Genomic DNA, 24,222 nt, shown 5'->3' with positions numbered 1-24,222 from the left:
AGTACTATCCCTTATTTATTTATTAAACTTATAGCCCGCTGATCCACAGCCCTCAGTGGGTTACAGTAAACATATATAACAGACGTATAATAAAAAAATGTTAAACGAAAAATCAAAATAAAAGCAACAAAGCAAAAAATAAAACAAAAGCCTTTTCATTTAACCTGAAATGTCACATCCCTGCTTATTGCAGGAGCTAGGGCGGAAACGCTAATTGAAACAAATGGGTTTTCAAAAGTTTCTTGAAATATAATAAATTCGTCATGGCCTTAAGAAAGGCAGGGAGCTCATTCCACAACTGAAAGCCAGCAACTGTAAACAACTGCTCACGATACTGAGCCAGGTGTTTACATTTGACAGTAGGAATGACAAGCAAGCCCTTTGATGCAGAACGTAAAACGTATGCAGGCAGATAACTGACAGGCCTGGGTAAGCTACTGGAAGCAAGATCATTCATTGCTTTGAAAACTAGTGTAAGAACCTTAAAACATACACCATTATATGGGGAGCCAGTGAAGATGAGCTAAAATTGGAGATATATAGGAATGAAGAGGCTTTCCCACACCCAGACGAGCAGCTGAATTCTGAATAGCTTGTAAAGCTGTTAGCGTGGACTGAGGGAGACCCAAATAAAGAAAATTACAGTAATCTAATGAAGTAAGGATTAATGACTGTGCAACAAGGCGGAAGTCAGATGAAGATAACATAGGCTTGATAGTTCGTAACATAAGTTTAAAAATCTTTTCATATTTGGATGCCTCCTTAGTTATGTTGCTCTCTGTTATATAGAAATTAATATCAGCCAGGGACCCAAAATCTAAGCTCAATAATAGTGTAAGTACACGATATAATCTTATGTATAGCAGACCTCATACAAGGCATACATATTTCATGCTAATTAGCATAAGTATACCGCAGTATAATCATTGGTCATATAGTGTCCAGAATTTTTCAAGAATTTTCTTCTGCATACGTGAACATTAAAGCCCATTGGCATATTATGAGGTAAGTGACATTGCAAATTTTGCATAGCATTTCAAGTAAAGCACTTAGCTTTGTGGTTCCGAGGAGTAAGCAGAGACATGGAGGTGAGGACGTGCACGGAGGCAAGCCGTGCACGTCCTTAGCTTAGATTTTGGGTCCCTGGCTGATATTAATTTCTGCACTGCTGGGCAGCCATTCCCCCCTTTAATTGGGTGCTATAGGACTGTTGTGATCGCTCTCTGTTATATGTCATATGTTATATGTAATGCTCCTAAGCGAATTTTGTTGTTATCATGTAAACTGGTGTGATCTGTATTCGTACAGGAACTTCGGTATAGAAAAACTAAAAATAAATAAATAAATAAGTTTGAAAAAACAGTTTCGAAGAAGAAGCTGAGATTGGGAACATAGAGAAAGAGCTAAATCTAAGTGAATCCCTAAGTCGTGGGCTTCAAATTTAATTGGGATATTAACATCTTTAAAGGCCCAACTAGAAGGGGCACCCTGAATTTTAGAGTGTGAGAGAAACAGACTCAGTTTTTTAAGGTTCAGCACAAGGCTGTTGCAAGATAGCCAGTCACTGATTTTTGAAAAATAATATTCCAGTTTAACAAATGCTGCAGTCATAGTGGACTTGATAGGAAAGAAAAATTGCAGATAATCAGCATAGAGTTTGAAAGAGATATCTAACTGTGAGAGAATATGACATAATGGAAGAAGGTAGATATTAAATAAAGTAGAAGTAGAGAGCCTGGGGGAACACCCATCATTAAAGTCTTAACAGAGGAAGATTAATTACCTAAGACCACTCTAAAAGACTGGTCACTGAGAAAAGAGAACCAGCAAAGGATAGTGGAGCAATCGCCTAAAGGTTCCAAACAATGCAGGAGAATGTGATGATTTCATGTTTCAAAAGCTGCAGATAATTCGAGACTAGAAAATACTGCAAACCCTTATCAAACCCTTCCATAAGAGTGTTAAACATACATAGGAGTAACTCAGTATTATGATGAGGTTTATTTATTTAAAAATGTTTGTATACCGCCTTTACAAATAAAAATTTAGTCAAAACAGTTTACAGTTTAAAAATACATAATCTGAATAAAAACAATAAACAAATTTCTAGAGACAAAATAGACAAACTATGAGCCCCTTTCGAACAAAAGTGCCATAACTCGCTTAAATGTGAACTAGGGTAATGGAGGGGGGGGGGGGGGGGGGAGGAGGAGCTAGGAAATGATGTGTGTAGTGGCAAGGGTCATGGAGACATCATGAAGGAAAATTTTAATGTTTAATTTGAAGAAGAAATGTTAAAGGCTTTATGAAACAAGTAGGTTTTTAAGAACTCTGTCTTTCTCACACACACACGCACGCACTCAGTCTCTCACGCACGCACTCGGTCTCTCACACGCACTCAGTCTCTCACACGCACGCACTCAGTCTCTCACACGCACGCACTCAGTCTCTCACACGCACGCAGGCACTCAGTCTCTCACACACACACACACACACACGCACGCAGGCACTCACGCACGCACGCACGCAAGCAGGCACGCAGTCTTTCTCTCACACAAGCTCCCATTCATACATGTACACACAATGAACGCATGCCCTCTCTCTTTGTTTTGCCAGCAGCCTTGGTGCCTCTCTCATGTCTGCTGCCACTGTCACTGCGGCCGTGTGGTTGCTGGGGAGGAGCCTATCACTTAGAAACATAGAAATGACGGCAGAAGGAGACCAAACGGCCCATCCAGTCTGCCCAGCAAGCTTTCACACTTTTTTTTCTCTCACATACTTATCTGTTTCTCTTGGCTCTTAGTAACCTTTTTTTTTTTCTATTTCCCTTCCACCCCCGCCATTAATGTAGAGAGCAGTGTTGGACCTGCATCTAAGTGAAATAGCTTAATTTAGTTAGGGGTATTAACCACCGCAATAAGCAAGCAACCCATGCTTATCTGTTTATTCAGACTATGTAATTCAGTCCTCCTTGATTGTTGCCTGAATATAGATCCACCTTTCTTCATTCCCCCCTGCCGTTGAAGCAGAGAGCCATGCTGGCTATGCACTGAAAGTGAAGTATCAGTCTTGCTCCCCTGCCGTTGAAGCAGAGAGCTATGCTGGCTTTGCATTGAAAGTGAAGTATCAGTCTTGCTCCCCTGCCATTGAAGCAGAGGGCTATGCTGGATATGCGTGAATTGTCAAAATTGCCTCCCCTGCTGTTGAAGCAGAGAGCTATGCTGGATTTGCGATGAAAGTGAAGTATCAGGTATTTTTTTGGTTTGGGGTAGTAACCGCTGTAAAAGCAGGGGAGTAGCTTGCTTTTTATGTGGTTGCAAATCCTTTTTTCCACATTTCTTCTTGCCGTTGAAGCATAGAGCAATGTTGGAGTCGCATTATTGAATAAGGATATTCATCTCCAGGTAGTAGCCAACATTCCCTCAAGCCACCCCCATGCCTCGTCTTCATTCACATCCTCTAGACTTTATGGATCCACAGTATTTATCCCACACCCCTTTGGAATCCTTCACAGTTTTGGTCTTCACCACTTTCTCCGGAAGGGAGTTCCAGGCATCCACCACCCTCTCTGTGAAGAAATACTTCCTGACATTGGTTCTGAGTCTTCCTCCCTGGAGTTTTAAATCGTGACCCCTGGTTCTGCTGATTTTTTTGCAACGGAAAAGGATTGTCGTTGTCTTTGGATCATTAAAACCTTTCAAGTATCTGAAAGTCTGTATCATATCACCCCTACTCCTCCTTTCCTCCAGGGTGTACATATTTAGATTCTTCAATCTCTCCTCATAAGTCATTTGATGAAGACCCTCCACCTTTTTGGTCGCCCTTCTCTGGACCGCCTCCATCCTGTCTCTGTCCCTTCGGAGATACGGTCTCCAGAACTGAACACAGTACTCCAGGTGAGGCCTCACCAAGGACCTGTACAAGGGGATAATCACTTCTTCTCTTTTCTTACTTGATATTCCTCTCTCTATGCAGCCCAGCATTCTTCTGGCTTTAGCTATCGCCTTGTCACATTGTTTCGCCGACTTCAGATCATTAGACACTATCACCCCAAGGTCTCTCTCCTGCCCCGTGCCCATCAGCCCTTCTCCCCCCATCGAATACAATTCTTCCGGATTTCCACACCCCATATGCATGACTCTGCACTTCTTGGCATTGAATCTCAGCTGCCATATCTTCGACCACTCTTCCAGTTTCCTTAAATCCCATCTCATTCTCTCCACTCCTTCCGGCGTGTCCACTCTGTTGCAGATCTTAGTGTCATCCGCAAAAAGACAAACCTTACCTTCTATCCCGTCCGCAATGTCACTCACAAAGATATTGAACAGGACCGGTCCCAACACCGACCCTTGCGGCACTCCGCTCAACATCGCTCTCTCTTCAGAGTAAGTTCCATTTACCGTCACACATTGACTTCTGTCCGTCAACCAGCTTGCAATCCAGGTCACCACCTTGGCACTCACTCCTAAGCTTCTTATTTTATTCACAGTCTCCTGTGCGGAACCGTATCAAAAGCTTTGCTGAAATCCAAGTAGATGACATCGAGCGCTCTTCCTTGATCCAATTCCTTGGTTACCCAGTCAAAAAACTATCAGATTTGTCTGACAGGATCTTCCCCTGGTGAATCCATGCTGCCTCTGGTCCAGCAATTCTTCCGACTGTAGATAGCTCACTATTCCTTCTTTTAACAGCGACTCCATTACTTTTCCCACCACAGAGGTGAGGCTAACCGCTCTGTAATTACCAGCCTCTTCTCTGTTTCCACTCTTGTGAAGCAGGACCACCACCGCTCTTCTCCAGTCACTCGGCACCACTCCCGTTTCTAGGGATCTATTGAACAGGTCACACAGCGGACCCGCCAGCACATCTCTGAGCTCCTTTAGTATCCTGGGATGAACCTCATCAGGCCCCATGGCTTTGTCCACTTTCAGTTTCCTCAGCTCTTCCCATACATTCTCTACTGTAAATGGAGTTACATCTACTCCATTCCCCTCTAGTTTAACTAGCAACAGTCCTTCTTCAGGGTCTTCTTTAGTGAACACAGAACTGAAGTATTTGTTTAATACTTCTGCCATTTCTTCGTCTCTCTCCACACATTGATCCTTTTCACCTTTCAATTTCACTATACCACTTTGAACTTTTCTCCTTTCACTGATATATCTGAAAAATGTTTTGTCACCTCTCTTAATCTCTTTGGCAATCCTTTCTTCCGCTTGACTTTTTGCCGTCTTGATTACTTTCTTTGTCTCCCTCAGTGCTACCAGATATTCTTCTTTGTGCTCCTCCTTTTGGGATCCTTTATATTTCTTGAACGCTGTTCTTTTACCCTTTATTTTGTCGCCGCTTCTGGTATTTAGGCCTGTTCTGCTGTCTTCTACTCTATGCAAGCCCTGTGTTATTAAAAATTGGCACAACTAGCACTTCGTCCATGTTGATCTCGTGCAACATGAGTTCAGCATGGAGAAAGTTCTATTGTTGTAAGTTCTAAATCAGTGGCCCTACACCATTGGTGTACCCCACAGCTGCCAGCGGGATGAGGTCCACTAGCAATTGCACGGTCTCTCTCTGCTTTTTGGTCACCAGTGTGATCAGGTCCACCAGAGGCCGCATATACTTTGCCCTGTGGTATGACATTCGTTGCCCTCTGGAAATTATCAGTGTGCCCCCCCAACCCCCACCCCATTTGTGTAGTCCTGACCAAAGGGAACATAAGATTTACCATAATGGGTTAGAACACAGTTCCCGCAAGCCCAGTATCCTGTTTCCAATAGTGGTCAATCCAGGTCACAAGTACCTAGCAGCAGGATCCCAACAGATTGATTGATTCCATGTTGCTGATGCCAGGAACAAGCAATGAATTTTCCCAAGAACACTTTAATCATGGTTTCTGTACTTTTCTTCCACAAACATTTCCAAATATTTTTTTAAACCTACCTATACTAATAGCTTTCACCATATCTTCCGGCAATGCATACCAGAGTTTAATTATGCATTGAGTAAAAAAATATATTTTCTCCTATTTGTCTTAAATATATCACCTAGTCTTTGTACTTTTTGAAAGAGTAAACTGATTTGTGTTTACCTGTTCTCCTCCCTTCCTTATTTTATAAACCTCTATCATATCAACTGTCACTTCTCCAACCTGAAGAGCCTTTCCCCATAAGGGAATCATTCCATCCCCTTTTATCATTGTGGTTGCCCTTCTCTGCACCTTTTTTTAATTCTGCTTTACTGGGTTGCAATATAGAATTAGAAAAGCACAGCATGATGTTATTTTTCCCAATGGAAAAAAGTATATATTAGAGTTCCTCAGGTTTCTGGAGTGCGACTAATGTTCTATAAGTTATTCATTAATGATTTGGAAAAAAGAGGAATGACTGCAGTGCTCAAATTAGCAGTTCCTTTACTTATCAACTTCCTACCCTATGGCGCAATAAAGGTGGTATACAATCATACAGTAATAATCAAAGTAGTTAAAATACAAGCAGAGTGTGAGGACCTGCTGAAGGTCCTTCGCAGAGTAGGAAAGTGAACAGTGCAATGACAGATGAAATGTAATGAAAACAACTGCACAGTGATGCACTTTTAAGGAAAAATTATGCTAATCAATAGGTATACAATTCTAGGTTCCATATTAAGAGTGACATACAAGAGTCCTACTTCTGGGAATAAATAACAGAGAGGTGATCTTGTAAGCACTTCCAAGTGATCCGACTTGGCCACTGGCAGCAGATTCTGCGCATGAATTGTTTGCTCTGACCTAGCATAGCACGTCTTACATTCTGCCGGAGAGGATCTCTCCCATAAGCCTAAGAACTTACTTTCTCGAGAGCCTCGGTTGGGGACAGTCACAAGAGCTTTTTTTCGACCATCCTTCGATCACTGCCCTTTCAGGACAAGCTGCTAAACCCCCAACAGCAACGCTCACTAAACCACGCGAGATAAGACCAGGCTGACACGACCGCCTCGTCCCCGCCCAACCCCCTTGTCCCCACCCCCTAAAAGACGTCATGAAGCTGCGCCGGAAACAGTCGTGTGCCTTACCTCATGGGGAAAAAAAGTATACTCCAGCTCCCCGCCCATTTATTCTACGTCACGTGGTCGCCTAGATACGGTCTCCCAAACACAGAGCACGTGACGGTGGAGCGGAGCCGGAGGCGGCTGCCGGTCCCGTTTGCTGTAGCTAACGGGAGCAGAGCCCTCCCCCTCCCGCTCCCTGGGACCAGGTAACGAGCTGCGACGCGCTTACCACTCCCCTTCACCACAAGAGAGGCTTGGCCCGATTAATGGATCTGTCTCAAGAGCGCTGAGGAGGTCGGCGGCAGGTGCGCGCTCACCTTGCCCACGCCTCCCATATTTTTTTTTTTTTCTGAAAGTGGTCTGTCTTCACGCTTTCGTGCTCTTTGGCACCTAAAGGTTGGCATTTCTCTTAGGTCTTCTCTTTAGTCATATATACATTTTGATGAGTTGCACTCCTAGCATATAAAGAAGTATTGAACCCCGCAAGATAAAACTTTTTCCATGTCTGCACTATCTGTTCAGTTGCATTACAGCTATACCGCCAGAAAGATATATCAATAGCTCAGATGGCATACCTTTTGATTTCTCTGAAGTAACACTCCACTTTGTTAATGTTAGGGAGGCCTGACAGCTGAGATAAACTTAAACCAGGTCAAAGGAAATATGGTAGTAACATTATAAATGAGAGTAGATAAAGACCGAATTGACTCATCCATTCTACCCAGCTGAGATTTTTCCTTTCTGTTTTTCTACCACTTTGAATAGATGAGTATATCGTCTATAAATTCCCATAGTTAAACCAATATCCGTGTCCTTTCCATGTCTTATTACCAGTCTCTCAACCCTCTTCCTGCCACTGGCCTTAATTATCCCAAGCATGTCCAAATTTTGTTACAGTGCCACCTCTGCTGATAGGCAAGTTCAGGACTCATTGTCCTCCTCTTTGAATCTTACAAGGTGCATACTTAATCAAAGACCAGGTCTCCTGCCATGTTTTGCCAACAAGTTCTATAATAATCGACACAGCCACCAAAATTTGTGAGGCTGTTGTTCAAAATATCCACTCTCCCCATATTAGTTGATTTATTCATACTAATGCTGTTTTGGTTTGTATCCACCACTCCATGCAGGCTACTCTAGTGCTGCTTGGATTGTAATATGCTCTGTGCAGGTTGACCTGTTTTCTTGGAAGCCTGGTATACTCACACCACTAATCTCTATCCATTGGCTTTATTATCCTTTCTTTGGCCTTCTAAAGTTTCATATAACTAAGCAAACACTCGCCTACCTTTACTACTGTGCTCTGTGGGTGTCCCGAGTTTGTTTAAATTCTGTTATATTTTTGAGTGCTACTACCTCTGTTCCAGGGGTGGTCAACTCCAGTCCTCAAGAGCCACAAACAGGCCTGGTTTTCAGGATATCCACAATGAATATGCATGAAATAAAATTGTATGTACTGCCTTCATTGTGATATCCTGAAAACCTGGCCTGATTGTGGCTCTTGAGGACTGGAGTTCGCCATCCCTGGAGATAGAGCATCTGCCACTTTCTCAGTAAAGACATATATTTTATGGATGACTGTTTCCCCTTACCCAGATCAATTTTCTAAAATTAAATTTGGACCTATCTGCCCAAGTAAAATACCTGAGAATGATTTTGGACTCTAATTTGACATTCAAGCAGCAAGTGCAGGCATTCTTTACATTTAATTAAATAGATTCCTTAATTTAAGAACATAAGAAATTGCCATGCTGGGTCAGACCAAAGGTCCATCAAGCCCAGCATCCTGTGTCCAACAGTGGCCAAACCAGGCCACAAGAACCTGGCAATTACCCAAACACCAAGAAGATCCCAGGCTACTGATGAAATTAATAGCTGTGGCTATTCCCTAAGTAAACTTGATTAATAGCAGTTAATGGACTTCTCCTCCAAGAACTTATCTAAACCTTTTTTGAACCCAGCTACACTAACTGCACTAACCACATCCTCTGGCAACAAATTCCAGAGCTTAATTGTGCGTTGAGTGAAAAATAATTTTCTCCAATTAGTCTTAAATGTGCTACTTGTTAACTTCATGGAATGCCCCCTAGTCCTTCTATTACCCGAAAGTGTAAACTACCGATTCACATCTACTCGTTCAAGACATGATCTTAAAGATCTCTATAATATCCCCCCTCAGCTTTCTCTTCTCCAAGCTGAACAGCCATAACCACTTCAGCCTTTCCTCATAGGGGGAGCTGTTCCATCCCCTTTATCATTTTGGTTGCCCTTCTCTGTACCTTCTCCATTGCAACTATATCTTTTTTGAAATGCGGCGACCAGAATTGTACACAGTGTTCAAGGTGCGGTCTCACCATGGAGCGATATAGAGGCATTATAACATTTTCTGTTTTGTTAACCATTCCCTTCTTAATTTCTAACATTCTGCAGGATCAAGATGTGAGAAATGTAATGGAGGCAATGGTTCTATCCCATGTATACTATTACAATTCCATTTATGTTGGGTTTCCAAAAAGATTATTAAGATGCCTACAAGTACTGAAGAATATGGCAGTAGAAGAGGAACGGAAGGCTCATCTGCATACTGCTTCCAGGATACCCTGAGAGAGGAGTCCAGAGGTCACCGCAAGCGATCCAGGGATTGAATTCCACCGCCCCAGCTTCCAGAAGCCCCACACCCTTTGCAGTAGAAGAGGACCGTAAGCACGCGCCGTTAATCTCAAACCCTTCAATTAACTGAGTCAAGATCAATGTAATGGTTAAAGAGGATTGGTAAGTATAGCTTGGGGAAATCTTTGGATTATAAAAGTTTGGTGAAAGGTGAAATAGAGGGATATATTCTTTAGAGTTTGTGTGTGTCTGAGGTAATAAGCAAGCCAGAGATAGTTAATTCTAGTGTCTGTCTTTCCCACCTACTCAACACTTGATTTTTAGGCAAGAGACACTTTCTCATTAAAATCAATCAGGGTCTTATCTAAATCATACTATTGTACCAGCCCTTATTGAAAGTTTAATCATCCCCTTGTAGGACACTAGCTGATTAATTAGTAAATTCACCTGCAAATTTAAAGTACTCTAATTATAACTCACTTAGTATTCTAAACCTAACTAGGAACTCAATAAAATTAAGATGAAGGCAGCAGTCCAGCAGCAAGAGGGGGGCTTTCCAGTCTTTTGCATTGAGTATCACATGTATGATTTTTTACCCGCCGGTGAGAGATTGTATGTGTGCACTTGGTGCAAAGAGCTCCTGGCTCTCAGGGAACAAGTCCGATCTCTGGAGGCTAGAGTAGCAGACTTGGAGGAGCTGAGGCAGACAGAGAGGTACATTGATGAGACCTTCAGGGACATAGTAGCCAAGTCCCAAATCCAGTCTGGCAGCCCCAGTGCTGCCTTGGATCAGAAAGGTCTCCCAGTAGGAGAACATCACCCTGGTGTAGCATGAAGTGATCCTGTAGCAAGGACCTGCTCTCCAGGTGATGTATTGTTCTCTTGCACTGAGGACAAGTCTTCCAGGGCAACTGCCTAGGAGGGAAGGGTTAGGCCGGCCATCATATTTGGTTATTCAGTTATTAGAAATGTAGATAGCAGGGTGGCTGGTGGACGTGAGGACCACCTGGTAACTTGCCTGCCTGGTGCGAAGGTGGTAGACCTCACGTGTCACCTAGATAGGATTATAGACAGTGCTGGGGAGGAGCCGGCTGTCGTGGTACATGTGGGCACCAACGACATCAGAAAATGTGGGATAGAGGTTCTGGAAGCCAAATTTAGGATTTTAGGTAGAAAGCTGAAATCCAGAACCTCCAGGGTGGCATTCTCTGAAATGCTTCCTGTTCCACGTGCAGGTCACCAGAGGCAGGCAGAGCTCAAGAGTTTCAATGCGTGGATGAGACGATGGTGCAAGGAAGAGGGATTCAGTTTTGTAAGGAACTGGGGAATCTTTTGGGGAAGGGGGAGACTTTTCCGAAAGGATGGGCTCCACCTTAATCAGAGTGGAACTAAGCTGCTGGCACTAACTTTCAAAAAGGAGATAGAGCAGCTTTTAAACTAGAACAAGGGGAAAAGCTGACAGTCACTCAGCAGTGCATGGTTTGGAGAAATGTATCCTTGAAGGATACTAATGAAACAGGAGAGTTAGGGCATCCCAACAGAGAGGTTCCAATAAAAGCAAACGTAGTCCATGTGCCTATATGTAAAAAATCACCGAAGCTAATGATTTCCAAATTATTCCTAACAACTGAAAAGCAGGTTGTTAAGACAAACAAAAAACGCACTTTGAAATGTCTGGATGCCAATGCCAGAAGTTGAAGAAGTAAGATGGGAGAGTTAGATTGTATAGCAGTAAATGATGAGACTGACATAATTGGCATCACAGAGACTTGGTGGAAGGAGGATAACTATATCAGGGTAAAAATTATATCGCAATGATAGGGAAGATCAACTTGGTGGGGGGTATGGCACTTTATGTCCTGGAGGGTATAGAGTCCAACAGGATAAAGATTATACAAGAGACTAAATGCTCAGTAGAATCTATATGGGTAGAAATCCCATGTGTGTTGGGTAAGAGTATAGTGATAGGAGTATACTTCCATTCCCCTGGACAAAATGGTCAGACAGATGATGAAGCGCTAAGAGAAATCAGGGAAGCTAACCAATTTGACAGTGCAATAATAATGGGAAATTTCGATTACCCCCAACATTGACTGGGTAAATGTAATATCAGGAATTGCTAAATACATAAAGTTCCTGGATGTAATAAATGACTGCTTCATGGAGCAATTGGTTCAGGAACCAACAAGAGAGGGAGCTATTTCAGATTTAATTCTTAGTGGAAAGCAGGATTTGGTGAGAGAGGTAACTGTGGTGGGGCCACTTGGCAATAGTGATCATAACATGATCAAATTTAAACTAATAACTGGAAGGGGGACAATAAGTAAATCTACAGCTCTAACACTGAACTTTCAAAAGGGAAACTGATAAAATGAGGAAAATAGTTAGAAAATAACTGAAAGGTGCAGCTGCAAAAGTTAAGTGTTCAACAGGCATGGACATTGTTTAAAAATACAATCCTAGAGGCACAGTCCAGATGTATTCCACGCATTAAGAAAAGTGGAAGGAAGGCAAAACGATTATCGTCATGGTTAAAAAGTGAGGTAAAAGAGGCTATTTTAGCCAAAAAAAAATCCTTCAAAAATTGGAAGAAGGATCCATCTGAAGAAAATAGGATAAAACATAAGCATTGCCAAGTTAAGTGTAAAACATTGATAAGACAGGCGAAGAGAGAATTTGAAATGAAGTTGGCCATGGAGGCAAAAACTCATAATAAAAACTTTTTAAAATATATACGAAGCAAGAAACCTGTGAGGGAGTTAGTTGGACCATTAGATGACTGAGGGGTTAAAGGGGCTCTTAGTGAATATAAGGCCATTGCAGAAAGACTAAATGAATTCTTTGCTTCCGTGTTTACTAATGAGGATGTTGGGGAGATACCAGTTCCGGAGGTGGTTTTCAAGGGTGATGAGTCAGATGAACAGAACCAAATCACTGTGAACCTGGAAGATGTAGTAGGCCAGATTGACAAACTAAAGAGTAGCAAATCACCTGGACCGGATGGTATGTATCCTAAGGTACTGAAGGAACTAAAAAATGAAATTTCCTATCTATTAGTTAAAATTTGTAACCTATCATTAAAATTCCAGTGTGCCTGAAGACTGGAGGGTGGCCAATGTAACCCCAATATTTAAAAAGGGCTCCAGGGGTGATCCGGGTAACTATAGAACTGTGAGCCTGAATTCAGTGCCGGGAAAAATAGTGGAAACTATTCTAAAGATTAAAATTGTAGAGTATATAGAAAGACATGGTTTAATGGAATACAGTCAACATGGATTTACCCAAGGGAAGTCTTGCCTAACAAATCTGCTTCATTTTTTTGAAGGGGTTAATAAAAATATGGAAAAAGGTGAACCGGTAGATGTAGTGTATTTGGATTTTCAGAAGGCGTTTGACAAAGTCCCTCATGAGAGGCTTCTAAGAAAACTAAAAAGTCATGGGATAGGAGGCGATGTCCTTTCGTGGATTACAAACTGGTTAAAAGACAGGAAACAGAGAGTAGGATTAAATAGTCAATTTTCTCAGTGGAAAATGGTAAACAGTGGAGTGCCTCAGGGATCTGTACTTGGACCGGTGCTTTTCAATATATATATATATATATATATATATATATATATATATATATATATATATATATAATGATCTGGAAAGGAATATGACGAGTGAGGATATCAAATTTGTGGACGATACAAAACTATTCAGAGTAGTTAAATCACAAGCGGATTGTGATACATTACAGGAGGACCTTGCAAGACTGGAAGATTGGGCATCCAAATGGCAGATGAAATTTAATGTGGATAAGTGCCAGGTGTTGCATATAGGGAAAAATAACCCTTGCAGTAGTTACACGATGTTAAGTTCCATATTAGGAGCTACCACCCAGGAAAAAGATCTAGGCATCATAGTAGATCAGTGGTTCTCAACCTTTTTTCGGCCAGGACACACCTGACAGATGGTTCTCACATACGTGACACACTGAACATGTGACTGTCACGGGGCTATATGTAAACATACACTCTGTGTCCACGGGAACCCCCTTGACCTCCAACAATGGATGCGGAGCAGAACTAGGGCATTACTCATAGAACTCACCATGCAAAAAAAAAGATATTCTGGTTTTGATGACATCTCAGTAAAAGCAAAACAAACTCCCTTTACTACCAGGCACAATAGCCCTCCTTATGAAAAGGCAATAATTTACCACTAATGCATATCCTATTGAGAAAACACAACAAATAAGATTGATACAAATGCCTACATGCTAATAAAATATCTCACCTCGGTCATACACCCAGAACTGACCTTCACCAAGTACAGAAAGACCACACATTATAAATATGGAGACAAACTGGAATGGAAACCCAAAAAAAGCCACTCTGCATGCAGTGCAAACCTGGAGAAATGGAAAGAAAAATATTGTACCTAATATAGTCCCAGGATCTGCAATAATGCACAGAAATTAATCTGCACAAAGTTACACCTGCATTATGGAACACATAACAACCCTATCTATGAAAAGGCAACACTACAAATATTAAATCAGGTCCTAAACATTAATACACCTCCTATTAGGAAAACAGAACAAGCCAAGCTGCTATATATAGTTCCCCACACAGAAATAATTGTAAAGCTATACTAATAAATGTTTCAAAACAGCTGATGAACAGAATAAGGTCAAACAAGTAAAACTCTTCAAAATTATTATAAATTGTCCAAATATCAATAAAATACTTCAAAACAGCAGACACATTACATAATACTCAATAATTAAAATGGCAGTCAATCAAGAAAAATAAACTTAAAATGCCACCTTTACTTACCATCTCCAGCAACTCTCCTACTCCTTTCCCTTGAAAGCACATAACAGGAGCAGCAGCAGCTGCTGAAGCTCTGTCCTCACGGTCCTCTTCTTTAGGGCCCACAAGTCACTTACACACACCACCCAATTAAACCCTATGACCAGTCTCTCTCTCTCACACACACCCCAGTCACCTCCCTGCTCAGTCTCTCTCTCTCTCCACCCCAGTCACCTCCCTGCCCAGTCTCTCTCTCTCACACACACCCCAGTCACCTCCCTGCCCAGTCTCTCTCTCTCACACACACCCCAGTCACCTCCCTGCCTAGTCTCTGTCTCTCTCACACACCCCAGTCACCTCCCTGCCTAGTCTCTCTCTCTCACATACACCCCCAGTCACCTCTCTGCCCAGTCTCTGTCTCTCTCACACACCCCAGTCACCTCCCTGCCCAGTCTCTGTCTCTCACACACACTTTGCTTAGAGCCCCAATGCTGTGTTCCCCTTTAATTTCGCAGTAGCAGATTTCCTAGTGCTGCCGCTGCCTTCTCAGCCGCACTGAAGCAGCAAACATTTATTTTAGAAAAATATGCCACAGCACTCAAGCCTTTCTTCTGGCTGTTGGGATATCCCTAGGCTCCCACGGCCCTCTATCTACCTGCTTTTACAGCCGCTGGGAGCTCCATTTGCCCCATCTGTAATCAGCAAGGCTGAGTGCCACTTTTACTTTAATCGCGGCTTTGCCGTGCTCACTGTTGCATTGGGGGGGAATCCCCGGAGCAACCGGCCTCTTCGAGCTTGCGACTCACTGCCGCTTTCGGGAGTCCCTACTCTATCGCGGTTCCCTGCCGCTTTGGAAGCGGGAAATCCTGGCGCGGCTGGTCTCTTTTCTTTGTGGCTCGCCGCTGTGTTTAATTTCAGCACTTCCAGCCCGTGGCGGTCACAGGGTCGAGCTTCTTCGCCACCAAGGGCCTGGACACTGCCACTCCTCTCAGCCCCTCTCAAACCACTTCACCCCCGGGCTATGAGATGCCCCCCCTTCTTCCTGCCCCACCAGCCAATCAGCGGCTTCCTCCTCCCATTGGCAGGAAGAAGTGTTATTAAATCTGCTGTTAGTTAGACTGCGGAGTTAGCAATCTGTTATTAAAGCTCTGTGTTAGAGCTGGGAGTAGCAATCTGTTATTAGTCTGCTGTCTGATGAGAGGAGCAAACAGTATTTAGCAAACTGTTCAGAAACTACTAGGGTTTAGCAGTCTTTGTTATAGTTGTGAGTGGATCCCTGGGCCGGTGACCACACCCCCGGGAGGATATCCCGAGAGGGACCACCGGCTAGGCTTGAATATGGAGACAGACACACATTAGTTCTTTTATTAAACAGGTTTTTGAAACCACCAGAGGTGGCAGTAGTGAGCTGATATGCCCGGTAGGGCTGTAGTCCCTCAGGTACTGGAACAGCGATCCAGGATGGCTGAGCTGTTGAGAAACTGTAGAAAAGTGAGTAGGCAGAGTATGCAGAGTTCATGAACAGAACTAGATGACAAAACTCACATAAGGTCTCAAGGAAGCTCAGGAGCGACTGACTGCAATTGAAAAATCCTTTTTTGTTCGCATTGCCTCAGCCGTTTAACTCTATCTCCCCCTCTCCAATGTGGATGTACTAATTCTAATACCGTCCACTGTATGTCCTCAAAATTGTGATTGCAACCTTTAAAGTGTGCTACCAAGGGTTCTTCAATTCTGCCAGTCTTTAGGCAACATTTGCGTTCAGTCAGCCGGATATGTATTTGACGTTTAGTCATGCCCACATAGACAAGTGGGCATGGACAGAATCTACCTTATAAATGGGCTCTGACCGATGGCCCTCAAATGCGCAGTAGACAGCAGCTCTACTGCGCATGCGCGGGTGAGCATGTCGGTCAGAGCGGAGCGTGACCTGCAAAAAAAAAACATGGCGCTGGGAGGAGCAGTAGCGGCATTGGCAGCGAGGAATGCGCGAGGGAGGGACCCCCGGAGATCTTCCGTCTGTGCCATCCGAGGGTGACTGAGGGGGAGGAGGGGAGGGGGGAGTGACTGAAGGGAAGGGAGGAGGGGAGAGTGACTGAGGGGAAGGGGGGAGTGACTGAGGGGAAGGGGGGAGTGGCTGAGGGGAAGGGGGAACAGAGGGATGTGAGTGAGTAAGTGGGAAGGATAAGTTGTGGAGAAGAGAAAAAGAGGGAGTGGAGGAGGGCTGAGGGAGAGGGAAGGGGTTGCGGATGAGCTGAGAGGGGATTGGAGGGGATGAGAGTGAAGGATGGGATTGAGAGAGGGTGGGGAGTGACTGAGGGAGGGGGAGGTGAGAATGAGGGGAGGGAGGCAATGGGAGACAGAGGGTGAGTAAGACTGAGGGGAGGGAAGGGGTGAGTGACCGAGGGGGAGGAGGATGAGTGACCGAGGTGAATGAGTGAGGGAGAAAAAGTGTAGAAAGGTGCTGTGTTCGAAAATGGACTAAAAAAAAAAAATTTTATGTAGCCCATTGTTACGGGCTTAGCGGCTTGTATGGCATAAACCACAAATGTATGGCAAGAAAATTCTGGCAGGGAGATCGTTTGACCCGATGCTGTGGTGATGGTAGTTTGCATTGACTTTAATGGACAGCACATACATTTGGCGCAAGGTTTGGTGGTCTCCACTATCTTGGGGGGGTTATAGCAGCTTGCGTGGATTACGTGGTCTTTGATGTTCTGACCTCTGGAGTATGCAATTCTGATCTGTTGTTTAAACAAGGGATGAATTTGTTGAAGAATCTCCCAATGTTTTCTAATAGCTCTACTGATAGGGGATGACGCCAGGGTGTGTTTTAGCACCAAAGTCTGTGGGTTTGATTCTTCGTCCGGAGATTTAAAAAAAAAAAAAAAAAAAAAAAAGACAATCTCTGTTTGCCTACAGAGCTCTGTGGTATGCTGCTTTAACACAATGGACTGGGTATCCACGCTGTAGAAAGCGCTCTGCCATGCATTTTGCTTGATCCTTACATTCTGTACGATCCATGCATAGTCTTCTTAGCCTAAGGAATTGTCCTACAGGTAGATTGGTTTTAAAGCTGACCGGGTGGAAACTGTCAAAGCGAAGTAGGTTGTTGCGATCATTGGGTTTGCGGAATATACTGCTCTTAACATTTTGTCCTTGTCTAGTAATCAATATGCCCCCCCCCAAGTTGTTCATATCATTGTGGTATCATTTGTACCCTGGTATGGCACTATTCCTTTGGTTCTCATCCTTCCACCATGTCTCAGACCTAACTGGCATCTCAGTCTCATCATTTACTGCTAAATACTCTAATTCTCCCATCTTACTTCTTAGACTTTTGGTATTGGCATACAGACATGTCAATGTGTATTTTTTCTTAACAGCCTGCTTTTCAGTTGACAGGGATAAGTTGTAATCTTTTGACTCAGGTGAGTTTTTAATCATAGGCACTTGGACTACTTCTCTTATTATTGGAAGCTCTCTGTTGGGATGCCCTAACTCTCCTTCTTCATTAGTATCCTTTGAAGATACCTCCCTCCGAACAAAGCGCTGCTGAGCGACTGTCGGCTTTCCCCATTGTTCTAGTTTAAAAGCTGCTCTATCTCCTTTTTAAAGATTAGCGCCAGCAGTCTGGTTCCACCCTGGTTAAGATGGAGCCTTTCCCTTCGGAAAAGACTCCCCCCCCACCTTCCCCTAAAGGTTCCCCCGTTCCTTACAAAACTGAAACCCTCTTCCTTGCACCATCGTCTCATCCACACATTGAGACTTCGGAGTTCTGCCTGCCTCCTTGACCAAGTTTCAGTATTAAGTACCTGCACTGGGAACAGTTCATAATGTTATGGACAAAGTCTGATTTGGCCTTGAGTCTTTCTAATTCCACATCTTATTTAGCTCCATGAACATAGTGGCTTAGGCTAAAATCTGCACATAACTTTTGCCTGCAAATTTCAGCCTAAATGATTTAAGCGCGACACGCTGCTCAGAAAACCTATGATTGTGTGCGGAGTCAGTGCTGACGTGCATGCACAGAATCAAGTCTGCTTGGGAGCAGGTGTAACTTTGTGCATGAACATTTCACACATAGTTTAAAAAATCAATATGGGTGAAAATCATGTCGCTGCCCCTCCCTTCGGAATCCTCCTTTGTAGTGCATGTAAAAGGATGCACAAAATCGCTTTTATGCATACTTTTACGTGCATATCTCCCCTCCCTCCCCAGGTAATTTGAAAAGGCCATTTATGTGCATAAAACTGGAGTTTATTTGCATAATTCCTTTTGAATATTTTCCCTTTAAATTACTGGGAAACAAATCAGGCTTTTATTCAAATCAACAACCTAAATTTTCAGCTCTGTACTTCACTAGGAACCTGATTCATGTTAGGTACAGGTGATAGCTAATACAGCACAGGAGCTAGTGCTGAAGAAAAGCACATGGTTGTGCATGAGTATTAAAATAAAATTCCCACATTGTTGGTCAGCATTCTAGAATTCTGTGATGTACTGTATATGCCAATGGAGGAACAAAAATTGAACCTGTTTTTCAGATAATTGTGGGAGAATATCCTAGAAAATGTTTGCCATGCAAAAAGGTGCTGAGTTATGGGACTGTGATACAATCTCCATTTTTATGGTTACAATAATTAAATTTTTGTGAATGAATATGGTGTATTCACATTTTGGAGTTATAGAAGGGGACTTCTGTGCCAATCATCAATATTACATTTTGGCTTACTTCAAAATGTATTTTTTGTTTCTTCTAAAAAAAAAAAAAAATCACCATTTTTATCATTTGTATTTGAGTTCTGAGAAAACTTTTTTTTTCTTTCACATTTTTACTCATTGAGATTAAATAATTCCTCAGCCTTGCAGTACTGCATTATTGAAAGTGAGAAACTGAATCTGATCTCTTTCCATTTTTTTAAATTTTTTTGTTTAAGGTGGTTTCTTCTGAGGGTCTTTGGCTCGGGAGAACAGAAATCAGATATAAATGCACCTGCAGTTTAAAGCAATGCCGAACTTCCAAGAACTTCTCAAGAGCAGAAGTAGTTGTGAAGCTGTTTCTCTTTGTTCTGGGGCTATGTTTGCAGGAAGATATGTAACTCAGCAGAAACTTGGCTGTGGGAGCTTTGGAACGGTCTATCTGGTTCTAGATAAGAAGGCAAGAAACGAAGAATTGTAAGTACATGTTCTTAAATGTTTATACCACTTTCAGTGTAAGTAGTGTGTTGCTGGACAGACGTCACAAAATAATCTTTACATTGGAGAACCTGCTTGCACAGATATCAGTTTGGATTTAATGATGACAAGGCACATTTAGTCTGCCCATTGCCCTTTCTAGTCACAGTCCTGACATACTATCTGATCTTGAGTTAGCTGAATAACTTCTCCAGGTAAATCAGGTCATGCTGGATAGCAGGCCTAAAATTAGCTGGTTAAGTTTATCCAGCCAGCTAGGTCTTGATCCAGCTATATTCAGGCGATATCTGCTGAATATCCCGGACAAGTTATCTGGCTAACTGTAGCTGGATAATTTGTCCACTCCCTTCGCTGCTGAATATTGGGCTCTGTATTTCTTTCATGCTTTTTCTGCTTTGGCAGTTTCTCTTTTTTCCTGTTTCTTTTTTGGTATTCTCTAGTAGAGACGAGTCTCTTAAGGTTACAGACTGGGGTCATTTTTTCTGAGCTGATTCAAAATCCGTTTTGTTCACGGATGGGAAAATGTTTTGGTCCAAGGACCCGCATTAAGGGCCATGACTGGGGAGGAGCTGGAGGACTGCAGCAATTGGCCAAGCAGGCTGGATAAAGAGCATGGCCAGTGGGCCATAGTTTCCACACTCTTGGCATAATTCGTTGTGATGCGTGGGCTTACGATCACAGATAATCACTGAATGTGACGGAGAACATGTAATAGTTAAGATAAAGAGGCTCAATGAGGAAAAGATATATAGAACAGAGTACTAAATTAAAGAGTGCATTAAATGTGTGCTAGTCTTGTGTTATGCACAGGTGTGTAAGTTGCTGAGCTGAGCTTCCAGTCTGTGCCAAACAGGGACTCTGGATATTTTACTTTTATGGTTGTGTGGTGGAAAGAAAGGCTGAATATTTGATTACAGAGATCCTTGCTTCAACAAGTTATCATGGTTTTAGGACTTGGCAGTAATGTGATTATTTTATAAACTCAAAGTGTTACACTCAGTGGAGCCGAGGTAGTAAGAGCCTATAATATAACTGAAAATCTGCAAGATTTTTCTGAAATAATTATCGTAATATTTTGCCTGCTCTCATTCTTTTTGTGTTCTGGAGAGGGGATCACCAGCCCTGCACTTACTTTTTTTTCTTTTTTTGCTTTCGGGAATCAGGGAAGAGGTCTTCTTGTTCAAACTTACTCTTTCTGTGGCCCCTACGCATTGTCTCTATACTTCTAGTGCCCAAGGAAGATATTTCCCAGCTCTTTGTTCAGTGTCTCTATTTCTGGGTTTTGGGAACCCCCACAGTCCTAAGTTTGTCTTCTCTGTGCTCCTGGGAGCCCCAAGAAAGGGATCCCCATGGTCCCATGCTCATTGTCTTTGATTTCCTGGGCCCTAGGGAGAGAATCATCAACCTCTTACTTAAATTCTGTTTCTTTGTACTTCTGCTCCACCAGTCAAGAATCTGTAGGTTTAGTTCCCTTTTTCTTACCTCATAGCTGTCTCTTTTCTCCGGTCAGGCCTATGAATCAGCAGCCAACCTGGCCAACCCTGCATAATTATTTTAATTTTACCTGCCCTTATTTCAGTGGCCCAGACTGCGCCTCAGCTCTTGTCTTCAGTTTATGCACAGTAAGACTCTGTTACTTGTTTTACCTGTTAATAAAGTTTGTAGTTGAAGAAGCGGCCTCCTGTCTGCGATTAAGGACTGAATTAAGCTATCTGTTGAAGCTATGCATAGGAAATGCATAGCAGAGACAAAATAATATGGACCACAACAGTTTTGTGGACATTTTTGCAAAGGAGGTGAATTGTTTAGATGCAACTATGACTGAGTAGAATTCTGTGTGGAGATGAGTTTTAAAAAATGCTCAGTTTTTGAAAGAAGAGTTTTTTGTTGTTACTACTACCTCAGTGCTGTAAGAACTCATGAACCCTGATGGAATCAGTGAGTTTTAATGTTGTTCATCTCTGATTGCTGGAAACCAGAGAAATAAAATGTTTTTAGTTTTGAAGATGCCATTTTGTGAAAGACTGTCCTTTATCTCAAGGTATGGGTTCGAGCAAGGCATCTGTCAGTCTGTGGAAGAAGTAGATATGTAGTCAGTGATGTCACCTAGGGGAAAGAAGCGTGTTGTGGTAGTTTTCTTGATCCAGCTTGAGAAACACAGCCTTTGCCTCTCTTCTAGATTCACTATCACTCCACCACAAGTTTTTGCTTTTTTAACCCACAGAGATTGGTGCTTAGCTCCCAAATAGGCATTAGACACGTTCCCATTTTATGTGTCTGAGTGCTATTAGTATAAGACATTGCTAGACAGTGATGGGCCCTAAGGTTTTCTGGAGCAGCAGAATACTCCCAGGACATTCCATTTACCAAAGCAATTGCAGAAAAAAAAGGATTTCTCCCATGGAGGAACATGCTTGTATGGATACTGCTGCTTTGGTTTGGGTCATCCTTTGCTCCTGGGTCATAGTGAAAGAGAGAACATAAGAACATACGAAATTGCCATGCTGGGTCAGACCAAGGGTCCATCAAGCCAAGCATCCTGTTTCCAACAGAGGCCAAACCAGGCCACAATAGCCTGGCAATTACCCAAACACCAAAAAGATCCAATACTACTTGATGCAATTAATAGCAGTGGCTATTCCCTAAGTAAACTTGATTCATAGCAGTTAATGGACTTCTCCTCCAAGAACTTATCCAAACCTTTTTTATACCCAGCTACATTAACTGCACTAATTACATCCTCTGGCAACAAATTCCAGAGCTTAATTGTGCACTGAGTGAAAAAGAATTTTCTCCGATTAATCTTAAATGAATCATTCCATTCTTAAGTGAATCATTCCATTCTTCTAGAGCGGCTATCAGACATTGGTATTCAAGGAGTGGCATTCAGCTGGTTTAAATCGTTCCTAGATAATAGATTTTACAAGGTTAGGATCAACAACAAGGAATCACACCCCATCAAATCAAACCTGGGAGTCCCACAAGGATCATCTCTCTCTCCTACCCTCTTTAATATTTACATGCTCCCACTTTGCCAACTACTTTCCAATCTAAAATTAACATATTACCTATACGCTGACGATGTCCAAATTCTTCTCCCAATCACAGATTCCCTGCAAAAAACCTGGTCTTACTGGAATAGTTGTCTGCAATCGATCAATAATCTTCTCGCTAGCCTCAGCCTGATCCTCAATACAAATAAGACCGAGTTCCTCATCATTTCACTGGATGAAAACCAAGCTCTCCTCAACTCCCCAAGCGCTTCTCAAGTTGCTAAAACAACTATCAACCTCTCTCCTTCTGTCAGAGATTTAGGGGTTCGGCTCGACAACAAATTCAACTTTAAATCTTTTATCCATAAACACCACCAAAGAATGCTTCTTTAAATTACAAGTACTCAAAAAAACTAAAACCTCTCCTGCATTTTCGAGATTTCCGTCTGATGCTTCAATCTATCATCCTTTCTAAATTAGACTACTGCAATTCCCTCTTGCTAGGTCTCCCTCCAATAACTATCAAATCCCTGCAGATGGTCCAGAATGCCGCTGCCAGGATACTCACCAACTCAAATAAAAGAGACCATATCACTCCCATACTTCAGTCACTTCACTGGCTACCCATCAAATTTAGGATTTCCTTCAAAGTTCTCATGATGATCCACAAGGACATCCACAACATCGCCCCTCTCAAGCTCAGTAATCAATTCCGTCCACACACTTCAGACAGACCAGTCAGGAGAGCGTACAAAGGCTCCCTGTATGCCCCCCCTGCCAACAGCACTCACTCTGACGCTTTTCAAAGGACATGGACTAAGGCGCGAGGATAAATTGGTCACACCCCACTCTCGACTCAGTCCCCGAAGCCTCATCGGGGAGCCTTTTTCCTCTGCTTCTTCCACCCGACCTACCCCTCCCTCCAATTTCTCTTCCCTTTTACTCCCCCTTTACTCCACTGAATCCTAGCTTCAAGTCTTAAGTCTTTTACAATATTACGGCATTAATGTCTTATAGTTATCTCGCATTCAGTTTATAAGGTTTCCATTTGTTCCTTGCATTCTCCAAATGTTCCCAATGTTCTGATGCTATAATATTTTATGTACAAAGTGTTCCGATGTTCTAATGTTTTATGTTCTATGTAATCGCCACTCGCGACAGTTCTGTTACACTGTAAACCGGTATGATCTGTATACTTTACAGGAATGTCTGTATATAAGAATTCAAAATAAATAAATAAATGTGCTACTTGCTAACTTCATGGAATGCTCCCTAGTCCTTCTATTATACGAAAGTGTAAATAATAAATGCAACAAAGGGGAATAAATGCAACAAAGGGGAAGGGGACAGAGTAAAACGCTATAAAAGACAACAACAACAAAAAAAGTGAGAGAATTGCTAGAAAGAGAAGCCAGAGCATCTCTCAGAGAATGAAGGAAGGGAGTGCAAGCAGACCTCATGGAAGAAAGAGAAATATGGAAAGGGGAAGGAAGGGGGAGTAGAAGGAGGGGGTAAAAATCAGGTGAGAGAAGAAGCAGAGAGTTAATCAGCATTTCTGGTACACATGACAGTGCCAGAAATCTCCAGCAGGTAGATTTAAAGGT

General features: G+C 42.6%; 2 protein-coding genes across 7 annotated transcripts in view; one reads left to right on the top strand and one right to left on the bottom strand.

Annotated features, from left to right (window-relative positions):
• ASTE1 (asteroid homolog 1) overlaps nt 1-6,958 on the bottom strand; it is a 40,443-nt gene extending 33,485 nt beyond the window's left edge. Inside the window, exon 1 of one of the 2 annotated variants that reach the window (XM_029589341.1) lies at nt 6,822-6,958. The gene's annotated coding sequence lies outside the window, so the exon portion shown is untranslated. The remainder of the gene's footprint in view (nt 1-6,821) is intronic. The other variant, XM_029589344.1, reaches the window with a different exon arrangement.
• A 2,773-nt stretch (nt 6,959-9,731) lies between these two features.
• Nucleotides 9,732-24,222, top strand: part of NEK11 (NIMA related kinase 11) — a 567,803-nt gene continuing 553,312 nt past the window's right edge. For 4 of the 5 annotated variants that reach the window (XR_003854561.1, XR_003854560.1, XM_029589337.1 and 1 more), the window contains exons 1-2: nt 9,732-9,792; nt 19,367-19,604. Coding sequence is in view for 3 of the 5 variants with exons in the window: in XM_029589337.1 (XP_029445197.1) it covers nt 19,417-19,604 (188 nt within the window). In the remaining 2 variants the exon portion in view is untranslated. Of the gene's footprint in view, nt 9,793-12,574; nt 12,634-19,366; nt 19,605-24,222 lie in introns of those variants that run through there. The other variant, XM_029589338.1, reaches the window with a different exon arrangement.

This window comes from Rhinatrema bivittatum, chromosome 2, assembly GCF_901001135.1.
Source record: "Rhinatrema bivittatum chromosome 2, aRhiBiv1.1, whole genome shotgun sequence".
Lineage (NCBI taxonomy): Eukaryota > Metazoa > Chordata > Amphibia > Gymnophiona > Rhinatrematidae > Rhinatrema > Rhinatrema bivittatum.
Note: the sequence above shows the minus strand (reverse complement) of the source record. Positions and strands in the feature narration are given on the sequence as shown.